This window comes from Solanum lycopersicum, chromosome 6, assembly GCF_036512215.1.
Source record: "Solanum lycopersicum chromosome 6, SLM_r2.1".
NCBI lineage: Eukaryota > Viridiplantae > Streptophyta > Magnoliopsida > Solanales > Solanaceae > Solanum > Solanum lycopersicum.
In genome coordinates, this window is record NC_090805.1 from 44115025 (window position 1) to 44130481 (window position 15457).

At 34.0% G+C, this 15457-nt stretch overlaps 2 protein-coding genes and 1 long non-coding RNA gene across 3 annotated transcripts; 2 read left to right on the forward strand and 1 right to left on the reverse strand.

Moving 5' to 3' along the window:
- Positions 1-3248: 3248 nt before the first annotated feature.
- LOC112941701 (uncharacterized) lies at positions 3249-8267 on the reverse strand. The gene is made up of 2 exons (XR_003247253.2): positions 8010-8267; positions 3249-3477 (listed from the first exon to the last, which is right to left on the reverse strand). It is a non-coding gene; the product is annotated as an uncharacterized lncRNA (long non-coding RNA).
- Positions 8268-9451: 1184 nt separating this feature from the next.
- Positions 9452-12425, forward strand: WRKY31 (WRKY transcription factor 31). The gene is made up of 5 exons (NM_001319981.1): positions 9452-9744; positions 9848-10021; positions 10402-10979; positions 11404-11568; positions 11680-12425. The coding sequence occupies exons 1-5, from the start codon at positions 9469-9471 to the stop codon at positions 12092-12094; spliced, it is 1608 nt and encodes a 535-aa protein (NP_001306910.1). The 5' UTR covers positions 9452-9468; the 3' UTR covers positions 12095-12425.
- Positions 12426-13193: 768 nt separating this feature from the next.
- LOC138349167 (pentatricopeptide repeat-containing protein At5g66520-like) lies at positions 13194-14870 on the forward strand. Its single transcript, XM_069299355.1, has one exon. It carries the CDS (start codon positions 13194-13196, stop codon positions 14517-14519), a length of 1326 nt encoding a protein of 441 aa, XP_069155456.1. The 3' UTR covers positions 14520-14870.
- The last annotated feature ends 587 nt before the right edge of the window (positions 14871-15457 follow it).

Below are 15457 nucleotides of genomic sequence, written 5' to 3' on the forward strand. Positions count from 1 at the left end.
GTTGAACACTCTGCACACTCCTTTTTATTTATTTTATAATTATGATGTCCTAACGAGCTTGGACAACTTTGTCCATCCTAAAGAAAGATATTTGATAGAGTATAATTACTTTGTATATCTCTTTAAATAAAATAAAACACATATTTCAGATAATCACATATTTACAATTTTATATTTTGCGTAAAAGACGACGAAAACAATTAAATTAAATAATAATATAAAATTAAAACTAAACAAGAAACACACTTAAATCACTCTGATCATCCAAGATAAATGTCGGCCTTTTGCCATGGAGAAAAAGACAAAAACAAACGCACTGATTGCATGAACGTTCACTACGAGTAAAACAAATACTTCCTCCAAATTTTTTTATTGTTATTATTACTATTAGCTCTTTTTAAAAATATTTATTTATTTATTTATTTGTACACCTCTTTAATTTCAATGACTATTGTGCTTTTACAATTACTGTTTTTATTTACCTGTGGCACATGTTCGTAGGAACTTGCTAAAAAAAAGCTAGGTTTTACCTCGTGGAGATGTCGTTCCTTTTTCTTTGGAGTGTGAGTAGTCATTTGCGCTCCACGACCACACCAACAAAAAAATGTCGAACGGGTTCTACAAAATCACATAATGTTTAAATAATAAATTTAATTTCGAACAAAAAAAACATCACAACCTTAACTTGGAGACATTTAGAGAAAGGGAATTTTGCACACTTCACATTTCTTTACGGATTATATTGAATTACTATGAGTATCAGACATTAGATGAAAAAAAAAATTAGACCACTATGAAAAATATCTTTGTTATCCAACTCCTCCATTTTCTGTAATTGTATGTTTGTTACCATGTGGTTTTCATAATTTTACTTGTAGATTTTTGTAGATCCGAAAAAAAAGGGCTCATATTTTTCCATTTAGTGATCTAAGTGTTTGGTATGAAGGAAAATGTTTATCATGGAAAATGTTCTCTTGAAAATAAGTTGGTTTCTAACTTATTTTATCATATTTGGTTGGTGATTACAAAATATTTTCTGAAATTATTTCTAGTGTATGCTTGGTGAATGAAAAATATTTTTTTTTGAAAATATCTTTTAGTTTTGGCTAGTGAGTAGAAAAATACTGTTGTAGGAAAATAGTTTCTGACCTGAAAACCAACTTTAACAATCGATTCGGCACTTGACCTCGACACTTGATTCGGGACCTGAACCTAAATGTCAAAATGCCACCTGACATTCAAACAAGAACCCGAACTTGATCGAGGTCCAATCAAGACATGAAATAAATACCCAACCTAGGACCTAACCATGGTTCCCGATCCAAGACCCGACATTTAAATTGAAATATGATTCCAACTCCAGAACCTAACTCCATCCCGAGACACGACCTCAACTTTTGAACCCAAAATCTAAATCATAATTTATTTTGAATCAGGATCTAATCCCAAAACTCGACCTGAGATCTAACCTTGTCTGGGGATTTACTCTGATTCAGGATCCAACTTTTGAATCAGGATCAAACTTCAACACTTCACTCGAGATATGAACTAGACCTGAGATATGACCCTGACGTGATATCTAACCCAATTGGAGACTTGAGACCCAAACTCGATACCCTACATCGAACTATGACTCGACCTGAGACAAATCTTGGATCCTAATTCTGAACTCAAACTGAGACCCAACCGAACCTGACTCCAACATTGAATTTGATCCAATTTTTGAACTGGAATCCGACTCGAGACCCGACCCTTACTCCGACCCTAACTCATGACTCTCGAGTAAGGTCTTGACTTTCAAATCAAAACATGACCCCGACTTTGTTCCTGACATCCAAATTAGGACCTCACTATTGAACTTGGACTCAAACCCTATATCCATCTCAAAACCCAAATCCAACCTCATTATGAGAGCCAACCCGACCTCGACCCCGACACCAATATTCCATTCTCTCCAATTTTGAACCGGATCCGACTCAAGACCCAACCCTTACTCCGACCCTAACTCTTGACTCCCGATTAAGGTCTTGACTTCCAAATTAGGATCCAGCCCGATCATGTTCCTGACATACAATTTAGGACCTAACTTTTAAACACGGGACTCAAACCCATACCCCATACGGATCTGTACCTTGATCTAAACTTAACTTTAATAGTAAAATTCTGATTTCCAACCATGATTCGACATTGCCACTCAAATCGAGACCCAACACAAAAATTGAGACCAAAATTCAACATTGAAATAGGAAAAATAAGTGAATTTTAATTTTTTTATTTGATTAGTTTATAACAAGGGTTGGCATTCGTTAGTTCGATTTTGATTCTCTTATTTCAGCATTTTTAATTTTCAATTTCTAAATTTGTCGTACTGTAGGATGAAATACCTTAAAGTAGAAGAAATTGCAATCACGACAATAACAATTGACGTTGTTTGTTGGAATCGCGGTAGTAATGGTGGACGTTGTTTGCTGGAATCACGAAAATAATCAAATACACTTTGCTGGACACTGTATGTTGGCCGGAGGACACTGTCCGACGGAAGCTGGAAGTTTCTAGAGTGGTGAAGCCTGGAACTTGGAAGAGAAGGTGCGGCGACTGTTGCAGAATGAGTAAACAACCGATAGTTGAAATTAAAACCTAAAACCTAAAACCTAAAACCTAAAACCTAACTACTAAGGGGCATAAAAGGAAATATAAGTATTATTAATTAAACATTATTTAGTATAGTATAAACAATCAAGTAATATCTAACATAGTATGTATACATGTGCATAAATTTAAATCAAACCGAAAGACCATAATACAGAAATTGTGTTATCGAAAACGCACCAAAAAATTGAAGTTACAAAAAGTATGAACCAAATAATCGAAAAGTTTTAATTCGGTTTAATGTTTTAGTTTTTCAATATTTATGCTCGATCCTAAGGGTTGTGGGAGTGGTGGCTATACAACAAGATTATTCAAAACTGAACTGAAACTGATAATTCAAATTGATAATTTGGCTATTGGGTTCAAATTATGTTTTAACAATTCGAGTCTCTATTTAGTATAAACTTCTTATTGAATAATCGGTTCGGGTCTCGATTTGTCCATATTTCTAATCATGTTATCCTGACTGGGGAGCACCCCCTAGAAGTAACATGGTGTACTGGACATCTCGAAGGTCTTATATAAGCCCATAGACAACATTCATCGCATTGTCATAGGAAATTTAACGGAAAATTTAAAACTTTTCATAGCACATCATATGCTAGAACATCTCTTCATTATATATATATATCATAAGTACATAAATAGACTCTAAGTCTCTTTTGCCATCTTAGACTCAACATCAATAGAGTAGAATACGGACACGAACTTTAACAACATAAAATAATATCTAAGCTATTTCTCCTTGAATCATAAGGATCCCTTTCTTTGAACTTGGGAGATCTATCCAAGCTCTTCATGTAGGAGACATCCTCTAGCTATCACCACCTACACTTTGTGTAAAAGATGAAGAAAAATGGTATTAGTACAAGTATGCACTAAGTATGGAAACCATGCAAAAATGTGCACTTAAAGAGGACATTTAGTTAGAAATTATGCAACATGCCTTTTAGTAAAACTTCATAAACATTGGCACAATAACATAATATAGCTCTCCATACTCCACATACACATGTACTATACCAATAACATAATATAAAGTCTCATACCACATTTAAGGCACATTAATCATTTTCATAACATTAACTTTCTTTTACCTTAACTCTCTTACCCCAAAGTAACCCTTAAGTAATACTTGGTGCAATGCATGAATAGTGTCTCATTCCACCATCCACACGCAAGCATCACCTTAAGGTCAACAAGGTGAACATTCATTTAATCTTCATTAAGTCAAACATATACATTCATGGAAACATAACATATCGTAGAACAGATACTTCACATATGAACCAACATACTTCAAATATCATCATATAAGACTTATTTACTTATTTCTTCCTATCATAACCCATTTAGTCTTTATACTCATTTCAAGACAACATACAAGTCGACACTACCAATAATGTCATATTGAGACAATAGACATCAAATGCATACTTGAACTTTATTTCATTAATACACATCCTAAGACCTTACTCATAATCTCAATCTAAGCCTACTAGTGCAATGTAAATGTGAAACCTCATAACCTCACACATACTAAGTAACCCCACAAAGAGACCACAAGCACTATCACATACTTCATACATCAACATGACAAATTTAGCCAACTACATGCATATCAAGTAAGACATTCATCATATAATCAATAAGACCAATATCATACATATCATAATGCAAGTAGGACAATACAACAATTTCATGCATAATAGGCATATACATATACATATACATATAAAACTTCCTCCTAGAACTCCTCCAAGAGCTACTTGTGCAATGCATAGGTAAAGAACCATACCCTCACCTACACTAAGCAACTTCCCTAAGGTGATTCGATTTAGGGTTCATCATCTTACTTCTATTGTTCATTTTACTTTAGGGAAACCTTAGGCTCAAGCGACATTAGACCATGTGAGCTAAACATTAAATCTGGTGTCATGGAACCCCACACCAAAAAGAGGTTCTTTACTTGCCAAAGTAGAACATTAACATCATGCTAGTATCTAGGTGGATCCACTTTCTAGGTCCTATAAGGGAAACATAGTTAAGAAAATAGGAGATTGTTACTAGAAACCTTGACTTGCTAATGTGGATGTTTCCATCTCATAAGGACATTGGTGAACATACCTTCCTTTTTGGGAATGGTCATCTATCAATGTCAAGTTCACTCGGTGCTAAGCTAAGTTCCCTTTTTGAAAAGTCTTTATTAACATTACATTATAAAAATAGGCTTTAGGAAATCAACCCCTCATATGCATAACTCATATATTAATGATGAGAATGTCCTTTCATCAACACCTAAATCATGTGAGAATATCCTTTCATATGGACATAACATAGTCTAGTTTAGAGTAAAATTGAGCAATACCTTTCAAAAGACCCTACTTTACTAGATTATTATAACATGTTTCATTCGTTCATGTATGTCTATATGTACATATGTGAGGAAACATTTCACGTAAATACATTTAGACACCACATGATCATACTTCATCATTCATATACTTTACTTCATAACATAACACTAAGATGCAAAAGAGATCACTTCTAATCCCTCATAATCATGCATTTTTCATCATCTCATAATTATCATGTTCATAGCTTAATCATATATTCATATTTATATACATAAAGAGATCACCCTAGGAATTATCCTTTCAAGGTACACATGTGCAATGTTCATGTGTATATGTGTACATATATGAGGAAACCTTCCACATAAACACATTTAGACACTACATGATCATACTTCATAATTCATATACTTTACTTCATAACATAACATTAAGATGCATAAGAGATCACTTCTAATCCCTCACAATTATGCATTTATCATCATCTCATAATTATCATGTCCATAGCTTAATCATACATTCATATTTATATACATAAAGAGATCACCCTAGGAACTATCTTTTCAAGGTACACATGTGCAATGTATAGGTAAAGTCTTATATCCTTACCTATACTGGTACACCCATCAAGTCATCCTAGTTAAGATACCTTTCTCATACTTTCATGAACATATTACACTTGTAGTCATGCATGAGAGATGTGTGTACATGGTCATCATGATCACATAAGAGAAACACCCACTCTTCAAGGAGTACAACACATATTCATATCCCTCAAGTCATACCTATAGACCACACACCAACACTATAACATAGGAGACAAGACATCTTCATCATTTGAATCTAAGACTCCTAATCATGCTTAATACCACACATTCATATTGAGGTACATAGCTAGGGGTAGTTCTAGAATGACATTCATCACAACCAAACACATATAGACCTTAACTAACCCTAACATAATCGATCACATGTTCATAACATTAACGATACACCCTAGATCATAAACTAGAAGGGAAGACTAGACATATTACTACACATGTGTTATCATCATAACCACACTTCACAAAACATCAATTTGCCTTCAAGGCCATGATCACATCATAAGAATGGCAAGAGAGTAAACATCACCACCAAAAGTGGACCATACAACACAATGTCAATTTAACTATCATAGGCTAGGAATTAGGGTCAACTTACCAATTCTATAAACTTTGATCATCATTGATCAATTCTCAACTTCATAACCAATTCACATAGATAACAATAGTAATAGGCAATTCAACATGATCGAATCATAATTCAATCAACATAGAATCAAGATATAACAAGACTCACATTATAGGTCAATTTGAGAATTTAGGAGGATCATGAGTTCTTCATGAAATTGAATCGAAATTCATCATAAAAACAGTAGCTAATTATAATTTCATCATTAGGATGCTTTTGAAATCAATTTGACAATGAACCCATGACTAGATTGAAAGATAGGAAGTTGAATCATGAATTGTCTTTGAAATCTTTGAAGGAACTCCTTAGATGGAAGATTAACTAAAGATCAAGGATTACCATACCTTACTACATGAGAATACCATGAAAACTTGAAGAAGAAAGCATAAAAATCCATCCCCCAGGTTGTTCTTGAGCTTGATCTCCAATGGAGGTTTCTAAAGACAGTTGGAAAGTCTAATTTTGAAGGATGACTTGGAAATGGAGTTTTGATCTTTTTAACCAACTTAATATACCCAAAATAGACTAAATAACCGACTAGACTCTATTTCCTAGACTCCTAATTCACCCCTCACTTGGCAGCATTTAGCAGACAGATTGCAGGTCGAAACTACAAATGGCAGCGACGAGCGTCGTCTGATCGACGAGCTGCCATTCTTCCCTTATTTAATATTTTTTAAGTCATTTTTATTAATAAATGACAAGATTAATTAGCTATACTATCAAGGGTATAATAGGAGAAATATGGTAATTTGTGCATAAATTTTATAAAATAAGTATTGTGGTCCAGCTATTCATAGAATAGGATAACATATATAATAGGACGGAGGGCGTAATATATATATATATATATATATATATATATATATATATATATATATATAACTTTACGAAAATAAAGTGACTTTTCAATTTGATTCAGGTTTAGCTTGACTCAATGAAAAATACTTGAGTTTTACTACTCATCACATATATATTGTCATAGAATTTTAATCGTTCTAATAAATTTATAAAAAATTGCTTGAGACATCAGACACTAGTTAAACTAATAAGGGGCTGAACATGAGATTATTTTCGTCACATGCTGTCTAAGTAGCCCAAAACTAATTCTAAAGTGGGATCAAGCCCACATGTACTTTTTTACAAATCAATTTTTTTTTTTTATAGATGTATCTTCTGTACTCAGTACCCTTCCACAAGTTTCATTCTTTACTTTCTTCATATCTGACTAGTGCATCGTGAATTTAAGAATATTGCCGATCTTGAATGTGAATTGGTTTGTGTTGAAGGGACATTGAACCACATATCTTCTTCCATATTGGCTACTTCGAATAAATTCTACAGAAAAGTATGATTTCAAGAGCAGATCTGCAGTACAACGCGAGCTGGGATATATGATGCTTATTAGAGTTGCACATAATGTGCTTCATGTAGTGTACTTAACCTCTTAATAGAGTGCATTACATGAAGCACTATTATAGTGATACAATCCAACTTGTTCTGCACATACTCAATTAGCTCTATTGTTTATCTTTCGAAAAAAAAACCCGATCTAAATTGATATATTGATTAGATGTGCCATTTAATTAATTGAGAATACAATATGTGATTTCTCAGATAAAATGGAAGTCAAAAATTCTTCTTTGGAAATAGTTTTTCTTTTAACAATAATAATAATAATAATAATCAAAAGTTATCCAAATGGCTCAAAATAATTACTTCAAGTAAGTAAAAGAAATTAAGATTACATTATTAAACTTTTCATTAATTACGTACCATGATATTTAATTTCCAGCTTCTTTGATGGCATCTACAAGCTTGAGTTGAAGGTGGCTACGAATACGGACGCCGAAGATGGCACAGATTTCAATGTCCGCCAGGCTTCGAGCGAAAAATTTCACGATCCACTGAGATTCAGTTTTTTATCATTAAAAAATAAAAAAAAAAACAAAAAAGAAAGCGAAAACCTGCTGCATTGGTTAAACACAGCGGCCAGTAAACTGATCAAATCTTTTATTTTGGCCACAATCATTTAAATATATAATTGCTGAAAGAAGAATATACACCTCTAGAAAGAAACTTTTTCCTGTTCCAATCGTTATCCATTTTAAGTGTATAAACAATTAAATGAATAAAATAACGGGAAATATCCATTAGAGAGCATGACATTTGTTATTTGTCCAATAAAATTTGATGTGCTTGCTTCTTTGACTTGTATACATTTAGCTTAAATTGACTTTATACTTAAACAAATGAATTTCTCTTTAATTAATAATCAGAGTAACGTAATCCTAAAATTCTAGTATATTAATCATAAAACATATAATAAAAACACATTGTAAAATAGCACTTGCAACATATCTCGACTATCTAGACTGATATCGATAATATATTCTGAGAAACTTCTTTTGTGATCATTTATTACTTATTAGGTTAAAGATAAAAACTCCTTTGTTTTGATGCAAATAGAATAATACACAACCACCTTTAACTCTCACTAATGAGCATAAATGATTAAAATGTTTAAAACAAAATTGAATTGTATCATTAGAAAATTAAAAAAAGAAAAAAGTTAATTCATTTTTTTATTGCTATAAATATTTAGTTTTAAATCTATCCAAACAAGGTTCGAAAAGAATGGAAAAAGATTAGATAAAAAGGATATTGACAATTCGCCCGATAAAAGAGCCTCGTGATTGATTGATTGTTAGTTAATCAACTGATAGTGGCCAGTGGGGTACCACCATCACAACGACAGCGACATAACGCGTTTGGCGTAATTGCATTACAATAGCAGCCTCTCTTTTCTTGTACAATTTGTGTAAATGTATCTATTATAGTCAAAGCCACCAATTTTGACTCAACACACAAATAGTATTATTTTTTAGATTTCATTTTCCACGGTCAAAGCTATTTTGAGGATCTTAGAAGTTTCTTTAAATATCTATAGAATAGAAAAATAAAAAAGACAATGAGCTTGGATGACACTGTTTTATTTTTTAATTAAAAACTTTAGAATTTATATTTGACAGAAAGGAAATTTTATTAAAAATGTCAATTATCAAATAAATTATTAAATTTAATCAAATTTTAATATTATCGAGTGAGAAATGAAAAAAAAAAAGCTAGTGGATTGTAGAATACGTGTTCATTTTTGTTTTTAATATCCCACCCACTCCAAACGAAAGGTTATATAATCGAATTCCCATTGCACTCTTGTATCTTCTTTCTTTTAATGGCTGCTTCAAGTTTCTCTTTTCCCACTTCATCTTCTTCATTCATGACGACTTCTTTCACCGACCTTCTTGCTTCTGATGATTATCCAACCAAAGGACTTGCTGATAGAATTGCAGAGAGGACTGGTTCTGGAGTTCCTAAATTCAAATCTCTTCCACCTCCTTCACTTCCATTATCGCCTCCTCCTTTTTCGCCTTCCTCTTACTTTGCTATTCCTCCTGGTTTAAGTCCAACTGAACTTTTAGACTCCCCTGTTCTTTTGTCTTCTTCAAACGTATGTAGTAAACCCCTCTCTCTCTCTCTCTGGTCTATTTTAAAACTCTCTTCTCATTGGATTCAAGATTATTGATTTTTTTCTTTTGAAATTGTAATTGCAGCTTCTTCCATCTCCGACGACTGGGAGTTTTCCATCTCGTGCTTTTAATTGGAAGAGCAGTAGTCATCAGGATGTGAAACAGGAAGACAAAAACTACTCAGATTTTTCTTTCCAGCCTCAAGTAGGGACAGCTGCATCATCAATCTCTCAATCTCAAACTAACCATGTCCCTCTGGTACTCCCTCGTCTCAAATTATCTATCGTTTTTTGTTTTTTTTCGCTTTACATGAGGGTTGAAAACTACTAAACCTTGTTTATATTCAAGCTATAATCTCTGTTTACTCAATTTTATGTGTTTATGTAATTGTTGAAGTCATCTTGTCAACGAAAATGAGTAGAAAATCTTAATTGGCAATTAGGAATAGAGTAAATTGGCAACTTCAAGAAGTAATTGCACACAATCATTTGAGACGGATATATTTAGGCAAAACTACAGATAATTTGAGACGGGGAAAGTATGTTTTGTGTTTCTGTATTTGAATTCTAACTTGATTTGTGAAGTGTTTTAAGTTAATTGACTGACTCTCTATTTTCTTCTTGTGTAAAATTGATCAGGGGCAGCAAGCATGGAATTGTCAAGAGCCCACAAAACAGAATGATCAAAATGCTAATGGAAGATCCGAATTCAACACTGTACAGAATTTTATGCAGAATAATAATGATCAGAACAATAGTGGAAACCAATACAATCAGAGTATAAGGGAGCAGAAAAGGTCAGATGACGGATACAATTGGAGGAAATACGGGCAGAAACAAGTAAAAGGTAGTGAAAATCCGAGAAGCTACTACAAGTGTACATACCCAAATTGTCCCACCAAGAAGAAGGTTGAGAGATCTTTAGATGGTCAAATTACTGAAATTGTGTACAAGGGTAATCACAACCATCCAAAGCCTCAGTCTACCAGAAGATCGTCATCATCCACAGCTTCATCTGCATTCCAATCTTACAATACACAAACTAATGAAATTCCAGATCATCAATCCTATGGTTCAAATGGACAAATGGATTCCGTTGCAACACCTGAGAATTCTTCGATTTCATTTGGGGATGATGATCATGAACACACTTCTCAAAAGAGTAGTAGGTCAAGAGGAGATGATCTTGATGAAGAGGAACCAGACTCAAAAAGATGGTAAGTGAAACAATAATATATTATGTATAGTCAATTCTTTCTATAACATCATTGTTATCATTTGTACTGTTGAAGGAAGCCTGAAGCCTAATGGAACATGTCAAAGAAACAGGTCCATTGAAGTTGGCTGACGAGTTAGAGTTAACAGTACTACTAGGACTAGACTACTCTAACCCTTGCAGTGAACCTGTTCCTTTGACATGTTCCTTCGGGCTTCCTTCAACAGTTCCAATATTTTTTATTGCTATAGTAAAATGTTTGTTATAAAGAACATATAATATAACGTGAATGATCTCTTCCACATGAAATGAAACATCATTGTTATAGTAAAATGTTGTTATAGAGAGGTCTATATTATAGTAATCTTGGATCCATTTTTTAGCTAATGTTAACATTTTTAACTTTGTTGATTTCTTGTTTTCAGGAAAAGAGAAAACGAAAGTGAAGGTGTATCTGCACTAGGAGGGAGTAGGACAGTTAGAGAACCTAGAGTTGTAGTTCAAACTACGAGTGACATCGATATCCTAGATGATGGTTATAGATGGAGGAAGTATGGTCAAAAAGTAGTGAAAGGAAATCCTAATCCCAGGTAAATAACCTCATCTTTGATCCATAAATTTGGCTCGATAACAAGTTTGGAAGTTCCTTAATTTTGAAACAAAAAATGAATCTAATTTCTTGATTGGGTACTATGTAACAGGAGCTACTACAAATGCACAAGTACGGGATGTCCAGTAAGAAAACATGTGGAAAGGGCATCACAAGACATAAGGTCAGTGATAACAACCTATGAAGGGAAGCACAACCATGATGTTCCAGCAGCAAGGGGCAGTGGCAACCACTCAATTAACCGACCTATGGCACCGACCATAAGGCCTACTGTGACATCTCATCAATCCAACTATCAAGTTCCATTACAAAGTATAAGGCCACAACAGTCTGAAATGGGAGCACCCTTTACACTAGAGATGTTGCAGAAGCCTAATAATTATGGTTTCTCAGGATATGCAAATTCAGGGGATTCATATGAAAACCAAGTTCAGGACAATAATGTGTTTTCGAGAACTAAGGACGAGCCTCGAGATGACTTGTTTATGGAGTCATTGCTTTGCTGAAACTGGAATCCTAGAAAGGAGCACGAATTGAAGTTTATGAAACGAAAAACTGAACCTTTTATTTATTTATTTTTGCATAAAGAATATGATAGGAAGCATTTTGATTTCATTTGTTAATAGATCATATACTGTTTTTTTTTTTTTGGTGTGTGTACATTTTGTACTAGGAAATTTGTTTGTTGTAAATTCAATCAAATGCGGTGTAGATGTTCATGCAGTTACCACTGTTATGGGGGTTATATAATTTAGGATAGGAATGTAAATCCCCAACTCATGACTATATGACACTGATTCTTTATTTCTATCACATTTTCAAGTTTTATATATTAAAGAAGATTGCAGTTTTTCAAGATTATGGTAAATTGAGAACAGTGTTTTCCTAGCAGTTTTCTTTCAATCAAATATGTATCCAATCGTAGTGAGAAGTACTCTAATTCTTTTTTCTTTTTCCGTAAAATCGTTTAATGCTTAGTTGTTATAGCTCCAATCATCATCGATTAGATGACTAAATATGAGACAGCTAAGACTTAGTTAGATTCAACCCCTCTGATACATGTGTATTTATTTGGTCCTAGGCCACTTTTTGCTGATTTAATGTTTGATTGGTTTGACTTTGACAATTTTTTAAATCCTTAACTTTTTGCTTCACATGTTTTAAAAATCACAAAATTATCATTTTGATACATTTAGCGTATTTTTAGCTTAAAACACAAGATTCATAAAAGTCATCATCTATTTTTTGAAATTCTAGGACAAGTCAAAAATATCTTAACAAATTAAAATTGAGGAAGTAAAATATATGAAGTATGGTAGTATCGAAATAAACACGTGTAATACGAAAGCTAGCAAAGCAATTCTCGAAAGGTCATGAGTAAGAAAATAAACTAGAAATATATTAAAAGACAGATTTAACGTAGTTCAGTCAATTGACCTACGTCCACCACTATAAATATATTTGGAATACATAAATGTTCACGCAAGTAATAACGTATCAAAGTTGCATCCACAAATTCTTTGATTAACCAAAAATAAATATGCTAGTGATGTTGTTGCCTACCATTGAGGCGCCATAGGCTTAGATGGAAGAAAGATCAAAGCTATGGTTACGAATCTCTACCGCGTACTGAGACAAGCTGCAGTTAATAGTAAATCGTCATGGATATTACTAAGAACCTTCAATTCATGGTCTTTTGCTATTAAAAGTGCAAAATCACCTCAACGAGCCTTGACACTCTATGCCCAGATGCAGCGCCAAGCTATTCCTTTCGACAGTTTCGCCGTTCTTTTCACTCTTAAATCTTGTACCTATTTGGGTAACCTTTCCCTGATATGTCATCTGCATGCCCATCTTCTCAAATTAGGCTTTAATATCCACGTTTATGTTGCCACATCTCTGTTGAATGCCTACATAGGGACTTCGTTTCAGTATGCTTGCAAGCTGTTCGATGAAATTCCTGTGAGAAATACTGTCACGTGGAACACGATGATTACTTGTTTTTCTCGATCTGGGGATGTTAAAAAAGCAAGGGAGATGTTTGATGAAATGCCTATGAGAGACCTAGCTTCGTGGTCGGCGATGATTGCTGGGTACATGAATACTGGGCATTGGGAGGAAGGGGTGGCGCTCTTCCGGGAAATGGTGATTTTTGAGCAGCTAAAACCTGATCAAGTGACTATTGGGCCGATATTGGCGGGGTGTTCAGAGATGGGTTCAATTGGGTTGCTTCTTGGGAAATCAGTCCATGGTTTTGCGGTAAAGAATAACTGGGAATTGAATGTGGAGCTTGGTACTTGTTTAGTAGACATGTATGCTAAATGTGGATTCTTGAATTTTGCTTCTCTGGTTTTCGATATGATGAAAGATAGAAATGTGGTAACTTGGACTGCTTTAATTTGTGGAGCAGCAAAACATGGTTTCGGAACTGAAGCGTTGGAGATATTCAAGAAAATGAGACAAGGGGGTGTTGTACCAAATGAGTTTACTTTCACTGGGGTACTTAGTGCTTGTGTACAAACAGGTCTGGTCGATGAAGGTCGGGGATACTTCAAAATGATCAAAGAGTGTGGACTGAGACCAACAATTCAGCATTATGGCTGCATGGTTGATTTATTTGGGAAGGCTGGATTGTTAAGGGAAGCATATGAAGTGATCAATACAATGCCACGAGAGCCTAACGTAGTTATTTGGGGTTCTTTTTTGTCCTCTTGCAAGTTGCATAAACAGTTTGAGATGGCAGAAAGAGTGATTGAGAGGGTCATGAATGTGGTGAGGCCAGAGAATGATGGAGGGGTTTATACCCTTATCTCAGACTTGTATGTCCTTGGTGATAAATGGGAGGATGCCGAGAGGGTGAGGCAATTGATGCTCCATCAAAATGTAAGGAAAGCTAGAGGATGTAGTTTCATAAGAAATAATCCAACATGAAGTAATTTACTGTCAAGAAAAAAAAAATTAATTCTTCTTTCTGTTGTTGAAATGACTTTCACCATCAGTGCAAGTTATGAGTTATGAAAATGAAAGTTGCAACTTGTAAGAAGAAACTTATAGAGGAATAACATGATTGTAGAAATTCTGTTTATGACAGATTCTCGGTTCTAGATTTAGGGTGTTGGCACTAAAGCCTCTGCACCTGAAATGTATTGAGATACTGTTTCTTTGTTTTATAGTGTTGGAGACCCTTCTATTGTTGTTATGATCAATCATAGTTTTCCAGTTTGAATGATTGAACTATTTTTTCTTATTTTATTTTCTAAATGACAAAATTTTTACATTAAATATGTTTCATCTTTTATGCCTGAACAGTTAATTAGTGATAGTTAAGGTGACAGACTCTCATCTTTTGTGCCTCAAAACCCATGATTCGTGTTTTCATCATCGAACTTTCATGTTTAACCCCTAATATGAACCTCTGATATTCCTCTTTAACATATTGCAAATGCAGAAATACATTTTTGATATGAATCTAGTGAGTCGAGAAGTGGAGCAAGGCAAAGATGATGTTTATCTGTATCATCTCAGGTTTATTAAGTGCATAAAAAGACCAACAAACTCCTACAATCAGCATTTGAACACACACTCGCCCAGTTAAGAAGGATGAAAAAGAGCCAACAAGCCAAATACGATTTCACAATCATCACCCTTCGTCCTATGTGACTACGCCATGGTATCAATGTACTTGTGAGAGAATATTACGAGATTCGTTCCATAGTTAGTAACGATTATCAACTTTCCACTAGACAACCTGACAGCACAAGGACAAAAGAATTTGCGTTAACCTGACAAAACATAATAAATAGCCATCACAAATGACGAAGAATCCAAAGAAACAACCAAACTACAAATGCTAAACAACAAATGTTATC

Bases quoted from the DNA above. Each gene is read 5' to 3' on its own strand.
- WRKY31 (NM_001319981.1), top strand. From the start codon at position 9,469: ATGGCTGCTTCAAGTTTCTCTTTTCCCACTTCATCTTCTTCATTCATG. The intron at 10,022-10,401 runs GTACTCCCTCGT...AAAATTGATCAG, and splicing joins AAACTAACCATGTCCCTCTG to GGGCAGCAAGCATGGAATTG. The intron at 10,980-11,403 runs GTAAGTGAAACA...TCTTGTTTTCAG, and splicing joins GAACCAGACTCAAAAAGATG to GAAAAGAGAAAACGAAAGTG.
- LOC138349167 (XM_069299355.1), top strand. From the start codon at position 13,194: ATGGTTACGAATCTCTACCGCGTACTGAGACAAGCTGCAGTTAATAGT.